The sequence below is a fragment of the Protomyctophum bolini genome (assembly GCF_963924005.1).
Source record: "Protomyctophum bolini genome assembly, chromosome: 22".
Classification (NCBI taxonomy): Eukaryota; Metazoa; Chordata; class Actinopteri; order Myctophiformes; family Myctophidae; genus Protomyctophum; species Protomyctophum bolini.
The window spans coordinates 2746234-2766458 of NC_137883.1; the positions used below are offsets into that span (position 1 = coordinate 2746234).

General features: G+C 44.7%; 1 protein-coding gene across 2 annotated transcripts in view; it reads right to left on the reverse strand.

Annotated features, from left to right (window-relative positions):
- rabgap1 (RAB GTPase activating protein 1) overlaps positions 1–20225 on the reverse strand; it is a 154774-nt gene that overhangs the window by 74138 nt on the left and 60411 nt on the right. For both annotated transcript variants that reach the window (XM_080756241.1, XM_080756242.1), the window contains 3 exons: positions 19926–20085; positions 17386–17479; positions 10680–10830 (listed from right to left, as the gene is read on the reverse strand). In XM_080756241.1, coding sequence (XP_080612367.1) covers positions 10680–10830; positions 17386–17479; positions 19926–20085 — 405 coding nt within the window. The remainder of the gene's footprint in view (positions 1–10679; positions 10831–17385; positions 17480–19925; positions 20086–20225) is intronic.

Here is a 20225-nt window from a genome sequence, read left to right on the forward strand (position 1 = left end):
ACGAGGAGGAGAAACCCAGCGCCCGCGGCGGGAATCAAACCCAGGACCTTCTAGCTGCGAGGCGACAGTGCCATACGTACCACCGACTGCGCCACAGTGCCCCTCGATATAGAATTCATCGATACATGAATCCTCTTAATTGAACCGTAACATGCGCTTGACAATATTATAACTAAATGCTGGGCCGTTATGTGCCGAAGCGCTGCGACTGCACAGACATTGCACTCTGTGTATAGTCTGTAAGAGGGACGGTAAACAGTCAGCAACACGTTACATTTCAACTTCTACTAAAGAAAGAGGCAGCGATGGAGCCATAAGTCCATATCCATAAATTCCGGGACATACATTGCGCAAAATACTGGTAAACATGACGGCAGCAGCCCGCTGCATCCTCCTAGCTGTTGTGTGCTAAGCTAAATTATCATACGGAACCACAACACCGCTTTGACCAGGGTTGCCACATTTATTTCGTGACTGAAATGGAAACAAGCAACCAGGTCTATGAAAATGTTAACAGGCCAGATCAAGTCAGAAAATCCGAAAAAGTCAGAAAATAAATCTAGAATAAGCAACTATAGTGCTGACTGTCAAACATCATTGTCCAATGTTGTTTTAGAGCAGTGGGTCTAGGACAGCAGTGGGTCAAGGACCACCAATATTTTAAGAAACTTACAGAGAAGTAGCTTATAATGACTAGACGTGGCAACACTGTGAACAGTTCTACAAACTCACAATATGAAATATAAAAGGTATTAATAGGCTATAGTTGTATTGTTAATATCCATAATTAGAGCTCCTGGTCTAAACCAGTTCTCAAGGACTTACTTCTGGTCATTATTTAGGTAGGGCACACTTTTGAATGAGTTCAAATGAGCTATTTTAATCTAGATTCATCTAGATTAACTCTAGGATTGCAGTGAGATTAATCTAGATTACAAAAAACAAATCTATGCACACTACTAATTATAACCTTGAATTAAGATTCTCTAGGACTCAAAACGTGATAAATTGTAGAGGTAAGAGTTCCACGTAATCCCATTATTGCCTCATGATTTTACAGAACTCTTTAACCCATTCTGGGTTGGAACTCCTTTTGGTGTTTTAAGCATTATGTTAAGCTATTAAATGTGGTGTAAATCTATGAATATATATTCTTTCAGAGTGAACGTTTTTAACTCAAATATTTGCTTCTGGGGGGTCCCCTGGAACTACATATTTTCAGATGGGGGTCGGGGCCATCATTCTAGGGGCCATCATTCTAGGGGTCCTTGCAAACATGAGGTTTTTCAGAAAACTGTCAGGATTTAGAAGGCATTCGCAGAATCGTCTTGAGGTCTAAATGGGTTAAGAAGAAGCATCGTCAACATGATATTATATTCAACCAGGAAAGGAAGCCGACCACTTTCTTCCTTGGTTCCCCCTCTACCATCATTCAGGGTTGAAAGTGGGCCATGACCGGGGCAGGCCCGCCTGCTGGCTTGACTGGTTACTGGGCTGAATGTTAATTACTCCATAATCATTATCTGGTGTGAACCGAAATCTGCACGCGGGAGGCTGACGCCTCAATTACAAACAGGGACGGACCTCGTCATGGGCCCATAATTCAGCCGGCCCGGGAAGTGGAGTTTGCGGAAGCAGAGGCCCTCTCTAGGCCAGCACCCGGCGACCGGAAGGCGTGCCAAAGCTCGAGCCAAAGGGTCGCGCGGCGTTCGAAACGAGGGGCGTGCGAGCGCATTTTTAGGTCACTTTAGGTCCTACGGTGACCGAAAAATCACTGAATACAGCGCTGCATAGTTTTACACAAAAGGATTTTCTTTTTAGTAGCTCAGGAAACAAAGTCCAGGAATTTAAGCTTGATCAAGCCAAGTAGTGTAGACAAAGACAACCATGGAAAATGCACTAAGGTACACATGTACACTCCATATTTTGTATTATTCATCATTTGCCAATAGAAGAATCCATGACATACACATGATAGTCCTCATTCACAAAGGAGAAATACGCCACAGTGTAAAGGTGATGCGTAATGATATCGTATTCATACGAACGATGAAGCTACGAATTTTCCCCGTGCAATTCAGAGAGTAGTGTGTACGACACGTACGCAGGTGTATCACAGGTGTATGTCATACTGAATGCGAGCGGGTGCCAAGTGATCGGAAAATCACCGACAACCTCATTTGCATTGATCCACGCCCCATGCCACACCATAAAAGGCTGCAAGCATGACTCAGCAGACAACAGTTTGTCTGAGATCCATCTGTCAAAAAAAGAAAAAAGGCTTTGCAGCTCAAACGAAATGGAGGTCTCTGACGGTGGAACAACACAATCATTATATTTTCCAGTAGCGGCTTCACAAATTACAATACAAATTGCTGTATATAAATATAGCCCGCACTCTATTAATGTAATAATTCTACACATGTAGGAGCAGGACCACAAACATGCCCTCATAAGTTAGGGGTTTTATGTTATATTGTTTTTGCACCATTGCATACTCGTAGACCTACCACTGTAGGCTACTATATATGTACAAACTGACATCAATCCATCAAAGGACACCAAAGGAAATTAAAAGATTCCCAAGCTTACAACGGTGAACGCGTGCTTCGCTGCAGCAATATAATTGTTATTTATTTATGTGTTCAGGACCAAGGCGGGTGCACACTCACACCATTGTGTGTTACACAGTCAGATGTCCGGGATGCTATGCGATCATCGTTTATTCTAATATCCAAGTCAAATTAAGGTGAAAACAAGTATGATTTGGTTTTGTCAAGGCAAAGAAGGCGGTACAATCACATGCATGAATCACTTTTTGCACAGTGCACACTCAGATACTCTACTTTTAATACAGTAAATCACCACAAACCACCTGCTGCTGCTAATAATAATAATAAGTACACACACACACACACACACACACACACACACACACACACACATCGTTAACTGTCATGTCGGTTTATTGTCATTTAATTGTCATTGTTTATGCAAACTGTAAAAAGTGTCCTGTAAGTCCATATGGGTTGGGCTTTTTCGGAAGCATGACACTTCAATAAAGAATCAATCAATCAATAAATCAATCAATCAATCAGGTAGACTGCATCTGTGTAGCTGCCATTGTGAACGCAACATAATCAGCCAAATACAGGCCTAAGAAAATGGCTGTCGATTTCAAAGTGAGGATTTCCTAAATTTAGATAAATTAGGCAGTCTAAGCCATGAGTTCGGGATTCGCTTCTGTAATGTCAAAGTAGGAATTTGCCTTTTTCTTTCCTCTGTAATGAGACCCCTGACTCTTTTACCTTGCGCACGCACGCACGCACGGAATAGAATACAGAAGAGATAAGGCACTAAAGCTCAGAGAAGTCGTGGGGGAAAATGTGCATACAAAGCACAGCCATGGGGACCAAAATACACGGAGACAGGCTGAATAATCTCAGTACACAAAGCAGGCTATTACTGGCACATGGGGATGGTATGTACAGTCATGAGAATATATTAATCCACTCTGGGCGGGAAGCCCTTTTTGGTGTTTTTAAGCATTATGTTATACTTTGGCTATTGCAAAAAATTGCAGATCTACAAGCTCATAGCGCGGCACCGAGTGCTGCACTACGAGCTTGTGGATCTGCATCTGAAAATGAGGCGCAATCTTTTTTTGTTTTTTTGCGGCTTTCGCCTTTATTTTATATTTTTTATAGAGGGACAGACAGTAGGCTGACAGGAAATGGGGGAGAGAGATGGGGGGGGGGGGTGACATGAAGTAAAGGCCGTCGGGATCGGGAGTCGAACCCGCAGCACACTGCCAGACTCCGGCTACCAGCCAAGGTGCCTGGACCGCTGAGCCACGGCCCAGGCCAGAGTGAACGTTTTTAACTCACATTTTTGCTTCACATTTTCAGATGGCGGTCAGTGGCCAATTACATATATTTTTGGAGGTCCTTGACATGAAATAGTTTGAGAACCACTGACACAGAAACATGGGTTTTTCAGAAAACTGTCAGGATTTAGAATACATTTTGTAGAATCGTCCTCAGGTCTAAATGGGTTAAGATAAGCCTTCATTAGAGTAGCAGTTATTTTACTTTAATGCTCTTAGGGTAGATTTAAAATCCAACTCTAATGACACTGGTATCATTTGAAGAAAAGTAGAGATTAGATTTCTTATGATGCAGTTTCAATATCAGAAATAATTCTCATTTCTTTAGTTTTGGCATTCAACTTGATTTTCTATATTTGAGTCTAAACTAAAGATAGCAACTCTATGTATTAAAATCAATGATCAATTATGTAAATTAAATTATGTCTGCGAGGGGCCCCTAGATATTTAAAGGATTCTGGTTTATTGGTAATGCACACCAGACTATGCTGGTTAAATCGGGTAAACCCATTTCCGCTCCATTCCATGTGACCAATGGGGTACGGCAAGGCAGGCTTTTATCTCCTTTCCTTTTTAATGTTTTTATGGATGATTTATCTGTACAGTTGCCCGTATCATTGGTGACTGTATCACTAACCACCTCATGTTGTCAGATGACTTGGTGGTTCTATGTCCAAGTAGCTATAGGGTCTCCAGCAGTTACTAAGAGGATGCTCACAGTACGGTCTCGATACAACGCTAAGAAGAGCATTACTCTGGTTGTGAGAAGTAAGGAGGACAGTAAGCTGGTATTTCCTGATTTCTACCCGTCTGGAATGTAATTAAAAAAGAATGCAAAGAGACCAAATATCTCGGTGATTTTATAACAAATGAACCCATCTGATGACGGAGCTATTTTTAGACGGCGACGTAAACTGTATGCTGTCAAGCCAACACAACTCATAAGTTTAAAGAGGCTGCAGTGACATTCAAGATGATGCAGTGCCAGTCAAGATGCTGCAGTGCCAGTCAAGAGGCTGCAGTGCCAGTCAAGAGGCTGCAGTGCCAGTCAAGAGGCTGCAGTGACATTCAAGATGATGCAGTGCCAGTCAAGAGGACGCAGTGCCAGTCAAGAGGCTGCAGTGACATTCAAGAGGCTGCAGTGACATTCAAGAGGCTGCAGTGCCAGTCAAGATGATGCAGTGCCAGTCAAGATGCTGCAGTGCCAGTCAAGATGATGCAGTGCCATTCAAGATGATGCAGTGCCAGTCAAGATGCTGCAGTGCCAGTCAAGAGGCTGCAGTGCCAGTCAAGAGGCTGCAGTGACATTCAAGATGATGCAGTGCCAGTCAAGAGGCTGCAGTGCCAGTCAAGATGATGCAGTGCCAGTCAAGAGGATGCAGTGCCAGTCAAGAGGCTGCAGTGCCAGTCAAGAGGCTGCAGTGCCAGTCAAGATGCTGCAGTGCCAGTCAAGAGGCTGCAGTGCCAGTCAAGATGATGCAGTGCCAGTCAAGATGATGCAGTGCCAGTCAAGAGGATGCAGTGCCAGTCAAGATGCTGCAGTGCCAGTCAAGAGGCTGCAGTGCCAGTCAAGAGGCTGCAGTGAAAGTCGTGGCTAAAATGCCGAACAAATGATGGGCCTTGACAGGAAAAGGGTTGAAAACCACTGCACATCCTCACATTTTTGTCTATTTTTTTTGACGAAATTGTCAGTATATTTAGTCTCAGTTTTAGTCATCGTAGCTTAGTTTTCATTTCGTTTCCATTTTGTTTTCGTCACTGAAAAAAGGTAGTCGACGAACATTTTTCGTCCTAGTTTTAGTCGACGAAAACAACAATGCTATGGATGGACTCCCGTGTGAGTGACTTGAATGAAGTTTGAATTGAATTGAATTGAAACAAACTGCCCAATTTTTCGAATAGGAGAAAGGCTGGGAGTAATTTACAGGGCAGAATGGTTCTATAAGCATGACAAATAACTGTCCCGAGGGCATTCCAATGTGTGCATGGTTTGGTTTGCACATTCCCTGGATCTTCAACATGTTTGATACATAATGTGCTGAAGCCTGCTGGTGGGAGGGGTTAAAGGAGAATTCCATGCCAGAAGGCTTTCTTACCTTTATTTGTGTAGTTGTTAACGTCCCCACCAAAGAGGTCCAGGTGTTATTGTGCAAAAGCGCATTATTGGCTATTTCCCCTACCATAAGCCCTCAATTAATTGAATTGCATTGAATTGAATGGGGCATTGTGCTAATTCGCTTATTTCCATCGCTCAAAAATCTATCAATTATCCTCTCTTCATAATGTAAATAGTATATACCCCAAGCGGCACACGTCACTACTTATTGTGATGGAAATAAGCAAATTAGCAAGAAATTACAACCCCCATTGAGGGTTTATATTTTATATTAGGGGAAATAGCCAATAATGCACTTTTGCACAAAATAACACCTGGACCTCTTTGGTGGGGATGTAACAACTACAAAGAAAGGTAAGAAAGCCTTCTGGCATGGAATTCTCCTTTAAAGAAGTATTTGTTGTATATATTTGTACTGTAGGTAAACAGCTATGTCAATGAACTGTGAATAAGTTAACTAATGCTGATCACGATATGATGAATGGATAAAAATGATTCGGCCATTCAGATGATGAATAAATGACAGATGACCGTAATAATGAAACATTTCCAATGCACCGTCCACAACAGTGTTGATTGTGTCGACTAAAACTATGTTCGACAATGTTCGACAACTACCTTTTTTTCACTGAAGAACACTGAATGTAAACTAAATGAAAACTAAGCTATGATGACAAAAACTAAGACTAAATATACAAATAAAAACTAGACTAAAATGTTAGGAAGGGACTAGTGGACAAGAGAGTCATTTTACACTTGTTGTAAAATGACACTTGCATGCTGAAAATAGCCGATCTACAAGCTCACAAAGCGTTGCGACACGTTGTGAGCGTGTAGATCGGCTATTTTCAGCAAGTGTAAAATGAGCCATTACGACGGCATCCGAAGGCCCGCCAAAATACATTTTAGTCGACTAAAACTACACTAAAACCTACACTAAAACCTTCCAGGTGACTAAGATATGACTAAAACTAAATGAAGTTTCATTCCAAAGACTATATGACTAAACTAAAATAGAAATGTTCTGCCAAAAACAACACTGCAATTGACAAACAATGTACAAGTTGGTCTTCAACTGTAGTTCTTCGAAGGGATTTCTTACTGCTGATTGCAGGTCGGTGGAAACACACGCGGCGTTGATAACCATTCACACTCGCGCTGGCCAAACACAGCATCATTTCACACACAGCACTGGCACGGAAAAGCGCTATTGGATTCCTGTGTCGAACGGGAGGGTGCAAGTAGTTTGGGATTTGTGACTAAATTTGACTGAGGGACTGCCATTGGATTTTTTTTTAATTTCCGTTTCTTCATGTCATGTGAAAGCAGGGAATCACAGCTTCAAATTGACATATTGACCGTTCAGTTTGACCCACCAGTTTTTGGAGATATGGCTTATAGAGTAATGTCTTGCAGAGAAACAGCGAGTTGAGAAAACAGGCTTGAAAGGTTTCACTTCTGTGGTCTCTAGCATTACACCTAGCTGCTACATGTTTAAGCATTAATTTCATATTTACATGTCGACTTCAGCTCTGACACTTATTTCAGACATGCTCTAGTATGTGAAGAGTATGCCTATGTGCTATAAGCTCATTTATGAAAAAAATACTTTGCGCGACGGCAGGCTCTCAGTCAAATCTGGTCACATTTGTTAAGGTTTGCCTCCGATAGCTCCATAATTACAATGTCTTCCTTTTTTGTTGTTGATTTCCCTTCTTCCTGTTTCCCTGGGGAATGTAAACACCCGAGTGTGAGGAAGAAAAGGAAATAATTTACGTCTTCATGAGAAAAATCTGTACTGCCTGGGACCGGCTTGGTCAAGATTAGGTCTGTCCTAGAAGTTACATAATATGAAATGTTAATGTTTTGCAACATTCCAACGCCGGTTCTGTCAACGAGATTTTTAATTTATGTTTCCTCGTTATGTACCAAGTACCAACCTATTCTGGGCGGGAACCCCTTTTTGGTGTTGTATTGTGTTGTAAAATAGCAGATCTACAAGCTCGTAGTGCGGCACCGAGTGCCGCGCTACGAGCTTGCAGGTCTGCTATTTTGAAAATGTGGCCCAAATGTTGGAATATATTCTTTCAGAGCGAACGTTTTTAACTCAAATCATTAGAACAAAAAAAAAAACCAAGGCGAACCTCCCTCTGCATGCGTCGCGTTCTCCTCCACCGTCGGGGGTGAAAAGAAGTGCACCGGCGTGTCACGTGTATGCCACGAGGAGAGTCAGGATGACACACGATCTCCTAAAGAACTCCCTTCGCCCAACGAACCAAACCAGCATGGGGTTAGCGGCGAAGACCGAGGCCCTTACAGCTATACAAGGGTACTTAGGACTAAAAATGGGACATATTAGACACTCTCCTGTACCTCTTCCCGGTCGGGGGCTACTTCTGCCCATATACCTGCTCCGAAGAGGCTAAATTAAACATGAATCATCTTTTATTGCAGGAGGTCGCTGCACGCGTGCTCCACAATCCTCTGGGACTGGTTTGGGTCCGGCTACAAACGCGGGTATTCCCGTCCAAATGTTTAGGCTATAATGCCCTATCCATTTTTTTTTTAAGTTAACCCGAGTGAATATTGTAATATCCGTTCCTACGTTTGGTCTTTAAAAAAGGGGAGATAAGATAGGTTTAGCAAAACAAACACTGGCCCATTTCAGTTTTCTGACATCTGACAAAATGGCCTTGAGCATTATGAGAACATGAATGTGCTATACGGGCAAAGCCATTGGAAATGAGAGTAATAATAATGAACAAAGTGAAGACAAAGTGGGTCGCAGCACCAGAGAGAGAGCCCAGTGAATGCTTGTGGAGGTTAGGGGAGAGAGAGAGAGAGAGAGAGAGAGAGAGAGAGAGAGAGAGAGAGAGAGAGGGAAGCACACAGTACAGAGGAAAGGGCGAGGGTAACATCTTGTCACCACCTGGGAACCCAGCTTGCTGCCTGAGGATGTTGCCTTTACATAATAAGCCATTTTGGGCGGGAAACCCCTTTTGGTGTTTTCAAAGCATTACGTCATGCTTTAGCTATTGAAACATAGCAAGATCTACAAGCTCATAGCGCGACACCGAGTGCCGCGCTACGAACTCGTATAGGTCTGCTATTTTTTGGAAAGAAATCGTGAAAATGTGCCTCAAATCTTTGAATATATATTGCTTCAAAGCGAACGTCTTGTAACTCAAATCGTTGCTGGAAACAACATATTTTCAAGACGGGGTATCGGCGGGCCAATTACTTATATTTTCTGGGGGTCCTTGACATGAAAATGCTTGAGAACCACTGACATTAGAAACATAATGGGTTTTTCAGAAAACCCTTCCTCTTCCTGAAGAAGATCCTAAGCAAGGGATCGAAACGTTGAGTCAAATAAACCAGTGGAGCTAGAGTTTTTCATACCAGTGTCGCAGACTCTATTTTTTCCTCTTTTTCAGAAAACTGCCAGGATTTATATAGGAGACATTTCGTAGAACCGTCCTCGGGTCTTAAATGGGATAATAGTGGACAAGGGCTGTGGCCGGGGGAAAAGAGGCACGCTGTGCACGGCACACGGAGGGGGCTAACCATTTACAGCAGGAGCCAAGTCATCCTGGCGCTCTTTAAACACACATGCGCGCCACGCACACACAAACACACATGGACCCCCCTCCCCCCCCCCGGCTAGGAGAACATGTGAGGGAACATGCAAACTCCTCCACAACACTCACAAAATGCTGTGACGTGTCGTGTGTTTGTATAGATTAGCTGTAAGACATTTTGGAGTACATAGGGAAAAAATCTTTGTGTGAGTCCAGTCAAAAACGGAGTACATTGCACTATATTGTAAGAATAAAGTATGTTCTAATGGATGTCCTTGTTCATTTCTAACAATCTCTAGAAATGATTACCGGTATACTCATGCAACTTTGTAAGCCTAGATATAATGTAGGCACACACTAGTGTGAAAGTCCAGGAAATGGGAATTGAAACATTATCGGCGTAAAGATAACGAAACAACACTCGGCAGGACTAGTCCAACTGGACCCTGATACATATTACAGCACAGAGGGGAACATCGTCACAAACTGAAACCTATGATTTCGTCGACTAAAACCGAAGACGAAATGTTTTCGTCGACTACCTTTTTTCACTGCCGAAAACTAAATGGAAACTAAATGAAAACTAAGCTGTGATGACTATAAAACCAAGACAAAATATACTGTATATCCAGTATAAGTCATTTTACCCTCCGGTTCGGTCTCTGTCCGAACGCCAGTGAGCCCTTACAATGTAACCTGGGCAGAACTGTCTGCCTGTGTCACCACCCGCCCGCCACCAGAGGGCGCAGCTGTATCACATACGAAAAAATACACATGCGCAGTTGCGCACACACGCATGCACGCACACACACACGCACACGCACACACACACACACACACACACCACAGTGGTCCAGGCACCTTGGCTGGTAATCCAGTCTGGCAGGGTGCCGTGGGTTCGACTCCCGATCCCGACGGCCCTTACTCCATGTCTCCCCCCCCCCCCCATTTCCCATAAAACGGGAAGAAAAAGAAAATCGCAAAAAAAAAAAGTACGTAATGTATTCTAATTGTTATTGCAATTTACGAGCTGCGTTCGCTCCCCGCGCCCGCGCGTCTTCCGCGTTACTCTCTAAGGGGCTGGAGAGGGCCTTACCTTGGTGATGAGGGTACGGTACTCCTCCACCTGGTGGTCGTTGTTATGGCAACCGGCGAGGAGCTGCCACACCTCCCCGCGGAGCGCCTCGGGCACGCCGCTGCGCACCAGCGCCGGGAGCTGCTTGGGACGCACCGATAGGTTCAGGTGCCTAGAGACGAGGGAGAGGAGGAAGGCAGAGGGAGAGGTATATTAATTTGTTTACTTACCTACAACACCTTTTTAGGGTTATTTTCTCCACCAGGCCGAAGGCATGGGGGGGGGAGAGAGAGTACGTTTTGCACACCGTCCGTCAGTGCCAGTGTTGTTCCTGTCGTCTAAAAACTATGGCGAAAAATGTCCGTCGACTGCCTTTTGTCACTGACGAACGCTAAACGGAAACTAAATGAAAACTAAGCTACGACGACTAAAACTATAAGACTAAAAATACTGACAATTCCGTCAACAAATAAAAACTAGACTAAAATGTTACGGAGAGACTATAGTGGACATGAAGAGATCCAGTAATTTAATAAAATATAAGTAATATAATAAAAAATAAGTCATTTTACATATAGCCGATCTACAAGCTCACAACGCGCGGCGCTGCGACGCGCCGTGAGCTTGCACATCGGCTATTGTCGACGTCATTCGTCAAGGCCTGCCCAAAATACATTTTAGTCGACTAAATCACCTGTAGATTTAGGGCCGATTCATGCTCCTATTTTACCGCTGTGTCGGCGCTGTAGTGCCGAAATGAGAGACTTTAGGACGGTAGTCGACTAAATATCATAAGATTTTAGTCGACTGAAACTAGACATTCTAAGGCAAAACTAAGACATTCCAGGTGACTAAAATCATGTGACTGAAACTGAATAAATACTATTCATGGCTAAAACCAAAATCTGCTGCCAAAAAACAACACTGGTCAGTGCGTCCGTCCATGTACAGCTATAATCTCTGGCACCGTTAACAACAATTTAATCATTGAGAGCGTAAAATTATTATGGTATCATTTCTACACTCTCAAGAGTTAAAGGTCTATAAGGGTCCATTTGGTTACCAACTCTTCCATAATTTAGCTGCAGGGGAACCCCTCTCAAGGACCACTGGGTGGTCCCCGGACCGCAGGTTGAAAACCACCGGCGTTATACTACGCACTGCCAGCTTGCATTATTCATGAAAAGTTTATATAAAGACCGACTGTTAACAGTAGTCTTTGTACGGACCATTTAAAATATCAAAGAAGGATATTAGGAGCTCCGTTCGGAACATTGGCCCTCGGTGATACTGTAACTAAATAGGAGTGTCGTCATCCGTACCGAAGGCGAGAGAGGGAGAGAGAGAGAGAGAGACAGAGAGAGACAGAGAGACAGAGAGAGAGAGAGAGATGTTACATGCCCATGCCCCAAATCATATACGCTTGGGCTCTCTGTTCCCACAAGAGAATCTCAAAAGAATAAAAAGGAAGTTAAGTGAAATGGTACTAAGGTACGTTTCACGGTCGGTATAGGGTCAACTATACCAACTAGACATGTCTCCACCAGGGCAGGTCGGGCTGTGGCCTCCTGGTGGCGCTATAATAGGCCAATGAATTTCTTATTACGCCTTGGATGGCAGTTGGATGAATTGAGGCGTTTTGTTACAAAAAAATGTGTTTTGCAAAAATCCACCTGTTGGTGGCGCTATAACAGGCCAATGTGAAAAGGGTGGGATATATTCCTCAGCCTGGTTAGTAGGAAAGTCAGAGGAAGATTTCACGTAAATTGCACGCTGTGTTCATGATGTGAGGCTTTTTGGCCAATTAGGATGGAATATGAAATATCGGACAGATCCGGCTTGAACACATGACTATAGAGATAGTGTGTAACAATTTGCGGGATTTTTGACTTTTACAATAGTCGGCCTCCTGGTGGTGCTATAACAGGCCTTTCTGGAAAATTTGACAGAAGAGAGCTCTAGGACTCAGAGCAGCAGTCATACCCAGACAGACAACAGAGAGCTCTAGGACTCAGAGCAGCAGTCGTACCCAGACAGAGAGCTCTAGGACTCAGAGCAGCAGTCATACCCAGACAGACAACAGAGAGCTCTAGGACTCAGAACAGCAGTCGTACCCAGTCAGAGAGCTCTAGGACTCAGAGCAGCAGTCGTACCCAGACAGACAGCAGAGAGCTCTAGGACTCAGAGCAGCAGTCGTACCCAGACAGACAGCAGAGAGCTCTAGGACTCAGAGCAGCAGTCGTACCCAGACAGACAGCAGAGAGCTCTAGGACTCAGAGCAGCAGTCGTACCCAGACAGACAGCAGAGAGCTCTAGGACTCAGAGCAGCAGTCGTACCCAGACAGAGAGCTCTAGGACTCAGAGCAGCAGTCATACCCAGACAGACAACAGAGAGCTCTAGGACTCAGAGCAGCAGTCGTACCCAGACAGACAACAGAGAGCTCTAGGACTCAGAGCAGCAGTCATACCCAGACAGACAACAGAGAGCTCTAGGACTCAGAGCAGCAGTCGTACCCAGACAGACAACAGAGAGCTCTAGGACTAAGAGCAGCAGTCGTACCCAGACTGAGAGCTCTAGGACTCAGAGCAGCAGTCATACCCAGACAGACAGCAGAGAGCTCTAGGACTCAGAGCAGCAGTCGTACCCAGACAGACAGCAGAGAGCTCTAGGACTCAGAGCAGCAGTCGTACCCAGACAGACAGCAGAGAGCTCTAGGACTCAGAGCAGCAGTCGTACCCAGACAGACAGCAGAGAGCTCTAGGACTCAGAGCAGCAGTCGTACCCAGACAGACAGCAGAGAGCTCTAGGACTCAGAGCAGCAGTCGTACCCAGACAGAGAGCTCTAGGACTCAGAGCAGCAGTCATACCCAGACAGACAACAGAGAGCTCTAGGCATTTTCTGATGAGATTACACACAGGGAAACAGAGCAATCACTTAAGTGTGCGTTGTGTGTCTGCACGCGTGTGTGTAATGTAGCAAGAAATGCCAGGCAAGGACTTTAAGGGGCATACGATACTAAATGGCTCTCTGACTTTACCCTTTCTCACATCACACGCAACTCAGACACACACACACACACACACACACTTACACAGGGGCGGTGGTGGCTCAGGGGTAGAGTGTCCGGATGGTAACCGCAAGGTCGCCAGTTCGAACCCTGTGGGCTCCACCCAGAGTTAGTGTCGAAGTGTCCTTGAGCAAGACTCTGAACCCCCTAATTCAGGGGTGTCGAACTCAACTTGGGGCGAGGGCCGCATTGATCAAAAGGTCACTTGATGGTGGCCACAACCAGTTGCGGACGCACGCTCGATGTCTCAGTCAGTCACTGCAATAATATCTATCTATCTATCTATCTATCTATCTATCTATGCTCAGACCGAGCCAGTCAGCCAGCAAGCCACACACATAGTGCTCAGACCCAGCCAGCCAGCCAGCCACACACATAGTGCTCAGACCCAGCCAGCCAGCAAGCCACACACATAGTGCTCAGACCCAGCCAGCCAGCAAGCCACACACAGTGCTCAGACCCAGCCAGCCAGCCAGCCACACACATAGTGCTCAGACCCAGCCAGCCAGCAAGCCACACACATAGTGCTCAGACCCAGCCAGCCAGCAAGCCACACACAGTGCTCAGACCCAGCCAACCAGCAAGCCACACACATAGTGCTCAGACCCAGCCAGCCAGCAAGCATAATCCCATAAATAACCATATATAACCATAACATAACCATTATATGTTGAGTGCATGCTTTGATGGTTACAGTTTTATAATCAGTTTTGATGAGTAAACCTTTGTGGAGATCTTCTCAGTTCTCATTGTATGCTAGTTACTGCCATTCAGGATGGAAAATGAAATCCATTTGGATTTGGGGAGAAGTAGTTTCATAAGGGGCTGGTATGAAGTACTTGATATAAAGAGAACATGTTCAGTTCACTAGTCTACACTCTACTCTACACCTGCCTTCATTTCATCTGATAGTCTGTCTGGCAGGCACTTAAAAAGCGATCGTTAACTGTGTCTGTTAGAGAGAGGGGCAGAGAAGAGTGGCTTTGCGCAACTTGATTTATACTTATATTCTCCACTCTGATGAAGGTACATGTTCGATATATCATGCAGCCTTACTTATTAGTATATTTTGGCTATTAAAAAAATATTTTGCCTGAGGCAGGCGGGCCGCAGAAGACGACGTCAGGCGGCCCGCGGATCGCCAGTTTGACACCCCAGCCCTAATTGCTCCCGATGTGCTGATTGGTGCCATGCATGGTTCCTGCCGCCATCGGTGTATGAATGTGTGCGCTATATAAATGCACCATTTACCATTTATATAAACACCTCAATTTAGCATCCTTGCAAGTGGCAAAAAGACAAACAGTTCTGTCAACATGATATTCGCAGGAGAATTAAAAAAAAACAACAGAAGCAGTGACTTGTGCTGGTATGGCATCAAAGCTTAATGTGTGGAAGGTTGTGCCTGGGGTCCACTATATGCTTTCATAGGCAGCTCCCATCCTGCCGGGAGAATCTAGACGCAGCTGCGCGACATGAGACTAATTAATTCGAGCGACGAGAGAGATGTGTGTGTGTGTGTGTGTGTGTGTGTGTGTGTGTGTGTGTGTGTGTGTGTGTGTACGTGTTTGCGTCAATTTAGTCTGAAAATATGTTGTTCCAGGGACCCCCCCCCCAGAGGCAAAGAATGAAGTTAAAAATGTTCGCTCTGAAGGAATATACATTCAAACATCTGTGCCACATTTTCACGATTTATCCCCCAAAAAAAAGCAGATCTGCTATTTTGCAATAGCTAAAGTGTAACATAATGCTTAACCCATTTTGGGCGGGAACCCCTTTTGGTTTTAGCATTAGGTTATGCTTTAGCTATTGAAAAATAGCAGATCTGCAAGCTCTCGGTGGCGCGCTACGAGCTTGTAGGTCTGCTATTTTTGAAAAATCGTGAAAATATTTATTTCGGAAAACTGAACTGCAGCCTGAACTGAGACAAGCTGGAGTTTGAAATACATTGTTTTCAACAAGGGGCGGCGCAAATAAGAAGCATTTTTAACATGCGTGCAACATGACAGCTGTTTTAAAAGTATTGCACAGTGACAACTAAAGCCTCTGTAATGTTTCATGTCGTACGATTACTACGAAACAATCTAAAATAAAGGGGTTTAAAGATCATTATAGCTGGGCTGTTGCCTGGTGTCCAACGCATTTCTGCCTGCTTCCGGTCCAGGACTCTGGACCATAGCCAATGCTTCTATGATTCTGCCCTGCATTAAGGCTATGCTACTTTCGCTTTTAAATCTCACATGGAACTCAAACCCAGCCTCTCCTCTTTAGCGTATTGACACGCCTTTGTTTTGGTGAGTAGCAAAAACGTTCTTTTTATTCACGCTAAAGAGGAGAGTCTGGTCTGAGTTCCATGTGAGAGTTAAAAGCGAAAGTAGCATAGCCTTAATGCAGGGCAGAATCATAGAAGCATTGGCTATGGACCAGAGCTAGACTTGTCCCTATTCTTTTGTCCCCCCCTTCTCAATAGAAGTCCACGTAGGAGAGCCGCCATTGGACTGAATCTACAACCAAATGCGGGTATTTTTTGTTCACCAAAAGGGTTCTATAGTGCAAGAATTTCACTTGCAATTGCCCCTAAAAATAGACAAAAACATGCATGCAATGCCAATCCTACCTCCTCCTCCCTCGAGCCCTGGCTGTGCCTTTTTCATAATCACAAGTAATCCCAGCACAATTAGTGTTATTGGTTTGGATAGTTGTAATTGTGTATTTGCATCTGGTGCGGCAAAGCTCCGCCCGAGAGATGTGCGCTCTGGATGTCGAACATGACGCGGCAGGATTATTGTGGAACTAAGTGGGTCATTTGAATTGTGGACGGGTGAGGACGGTATATAAAAAGATTTTTGGGATCGATTTTTGGGATCGTGACGAAAGATGTTCGTGGACTGCCTTTTTTTCCACTGCCGAAAACTAAATGGAAACTAAATAAAAAACTAAGCTATGATGACTAAAACTAAGACTAAATATACTGACAATTTCGTCAAAACAAATAAAAACTAGACAAAAATGTTAGGAAAGGACTAAGTGGAGAAGAGCTCATTTTACACTTCGTTGTATGCTGAAAATAGCAGATCTACAAGCTCACAATGCGTCGCTCTGCGACGCGTTGTGGGCTTCTAGATCGGCTATTTTCGGCAAGTCATTACGACGGCATCAAGGCCCGCCAAAATAACTTTTGTACGACTAAATCAACTGTAGATTTAGTCGACTAAAATCTTATGATATGTAGTCGACTAGACTAGCACTAAAACATTCCACGTGGACTAAAATGTGACTAAAACTATATTAGAACTATTCAACTAAAATTATTCAAACTAAAAATCAAAATTTGCTGCCAAAAACAACACTGCCGGTGTGTGGGTGGGTGGATGGGGGGGGGGGGTGGGGCTACACTTTGTATATCGGTTTGTATAATTATTGGAACCAAATGGACCCTTATGGCTCCGTAACTCAGACCCATAAGGAACCAAAATGTGGTTCCATTTATACACACACACACACACACACACTCTGGCCCCTTTTCCACCGGTTCCAATGGGAACCGGTTCAGTTCTTTCCTTGGGCATACATTTTCAAATGGGGTGGGTCTGCGGGGCGAATGAGTGCAGTCAATTTGGGGGGTCCTTGACATGAAGAGGTTTGGGACAGGACTCACCACTTGGTCAGCAGGTCTCCCCAGGTCTCCAGGATCTTCTCTGCACACTCCTTAGAAACATCACCGGAGCCACTCAGCAACGGCTCGTCATTATCTGGATGGAAAACGCACGCACGCACGCACGCACGCACGCACGCACGCACGCACGCACGCACGCACGCACGCACGCACGCACGCACGCACGCACGCACGCACGCACACACACACACACACACACACACACACACACACACACACACACACACACACACACACACACACACACACACACACACACACACACACACACACACACACACACACACACACACACACACACACACACACACACACACACACACACACACACACACACACACGCACACGCACAATTGTCACATTTATGCAATTCCCAAGAGTTCAAAATGAGCTCGTTTAACTACTTTCTTTCTTACGCGTAAATAGTAAGGAGTGAGACGTTTAAAGTATTCCTCTTGGACAGCGCCGTGTGTACGATAAGATTTTAACACGGATATTATTTTAACCCATTTTGGGGGGCGGGAACCTCTTTTGGTGTTTTAAGCATTGTTATGCTTGAAAAATAGCGGATCTACAAGCTCATAGTGCGGCGCCGAGTGCAGCGCTTATAAGCTTGTAGGTCTGCTATTTTTTTTTTAATCGTGAAAATGTGGCGAGCCAACGTTTTTAACTCAAATATTCGCTTCTGGGGGGGTCCCTGGAACATATTTTCAGATGGGGGTCGGCGGCCAATTGGGGGTCCTTGACATGAAAATGTTTGAGAAGGACTGACATAGAAACATAGAGCTAAGAAGCATAAGACATTTGTAGAATCGTACTCAAAAGGCTAAATGGGTTAAGTAGTCATACAGCTTCTTATGGGTGATAATTTGGGTAGAAACACCAAGGTTTAGAGGCAGAGTTACCGTACTGTAAGTGTAAATGGTCTCCGTTAGTTGGGGTGAAATGTGGGGTTCAAAATGAGCAAAAGCAGCTTGTGGATCCGATACTTTAGTGTGACGCTATAGTGTGACCAGGTGGGGCAGTGGTTCTCATTACCATTTTGACACCATATTTAATATTATCATAATAATAATAATAATAATAATAATAATGGATTTTATTTATTTATAACGCACTTTACATTCTCAAAGAATAAGAATATTTATTCTGCATTTGAGCGACGGTCGGACCACCATATGGGATGAGGCTAACCCATTCTGGGTGGGAACCCCAGCATCATGTGATACTTTAGCTGTTGAAAAATAGCAGATCTACATAGTGCGAGTATATTCTTTCAGAGTGAAACGATGGAGATCATGAGGTCAGAAACTAAATACCGACTCGAGTGATCACTACGCAAACAGTTTAGAGAGCGAGACTAAAGTCAACCAAAAGGCCAGTAGACCAAAGACAAACACAGACAGATGAGCACAGCAAGACAGCAGCAGCACACACACACACACACACACACACACACACACACACACTCACACGTTAGACACGAACACACACACACACACACACACACACACACACACACTCACACGTTAGACACGAACACACACACACACGACACAAACACACCTCTGACTTCTGTGATGCCTCATTTGTACTCCTGACGTACGGTATAACTAGGGTCCTACCCACGTCCCGAAATAGCTGATCTACAAGCTCACAACAAATCGCATACATTACAGTATAGCTTAGCGTTGTGAATTCCATACTTTTTTTTTTACTTGTATTTTCTATATTGCAGTATTGAGACTTTAACGCCATATTTTTCAGATTGTGGCCGTTGGCCAATTACATGCATTTTTGGGGGTCCTTGAAGTGAAAATGTTTTGTTTTTTTTTACCTTCGGAACATAACGCCAAAGTATTTACGCCTTTGATCCATGAAAATCCGCTTGAAACACACCCCATGATTTGTTATTGAGCCGACACAAAAAAGCCACTTCCGTGATCCAGGCTCCCAGACAAAGAGCAAAGCGAGCTAAGATTGCCCCTATACCCCCTCGTTCACTTTGCATTGGACTCCGTTTCCCAGAAGCCCTTGCAAGCCGGCGGGTTGGTTGATTTTACGTCATCATAACGCGTCCGCCTCGTCACCAGTTTCCGCGACAAAGAAAAAGTCCTCGACCAAATCTACAGTTGATTGAGTCGACTAAAATGTGTTTTGGCGGGCCTTGATGCAGTTGTAATGACTGTCTTACGATCTACAAGCTCACAACGCGTCGCAGCGTGACACGTTGTGAGCCTGTAGATCGGCTATTTTCAGCGTGCAACCAAGTGTGAAATGACTCATACTGGATCTCTTGTCCACTACTAGTCCCTTCCTAACATTTTAGTCTAGTTTGTATCCGTTGAAGAAATTGTCAGCAGCCTATATTTTTGTCTCAGTTTCAGTCACCGTAGCTTAGCTTTCATTTAGTTTCCGTTTAGCTTTCGTCAGTGGAAAAAAAGGTTAGTCGACGAACATTCTTCGTCTTGAAGTTCTAGTCGAGGAAAAACCAAACGCTTGTTCTTCCTCCTCCTCCTCACCTTCCTGTTCATCGTCCTCGGGCGGCGAGGGCGCCGTGGCGGGCAGGACGCCCCCGGGGCTGGCGGTGGTCCTCCTCCGCTCTCTCTCCGTCTCGCTCTCCAGACTCAACACTTCGTACAGCGTGTCCGAGGAGGGGCTCTTGCGCTCCTTACGTTCCATCTGGGGAAGACGAAAGAACAATAACAATCACACTCACTGTGAAGTGAGGGGGGGGGGGGGGGGGGGGGGGGGGGCACCGCGTGATGTCACCGGGTGGCCATGCTGAAAACAGGAGGGGGGGGGGACCCTTTTGGTGTTTT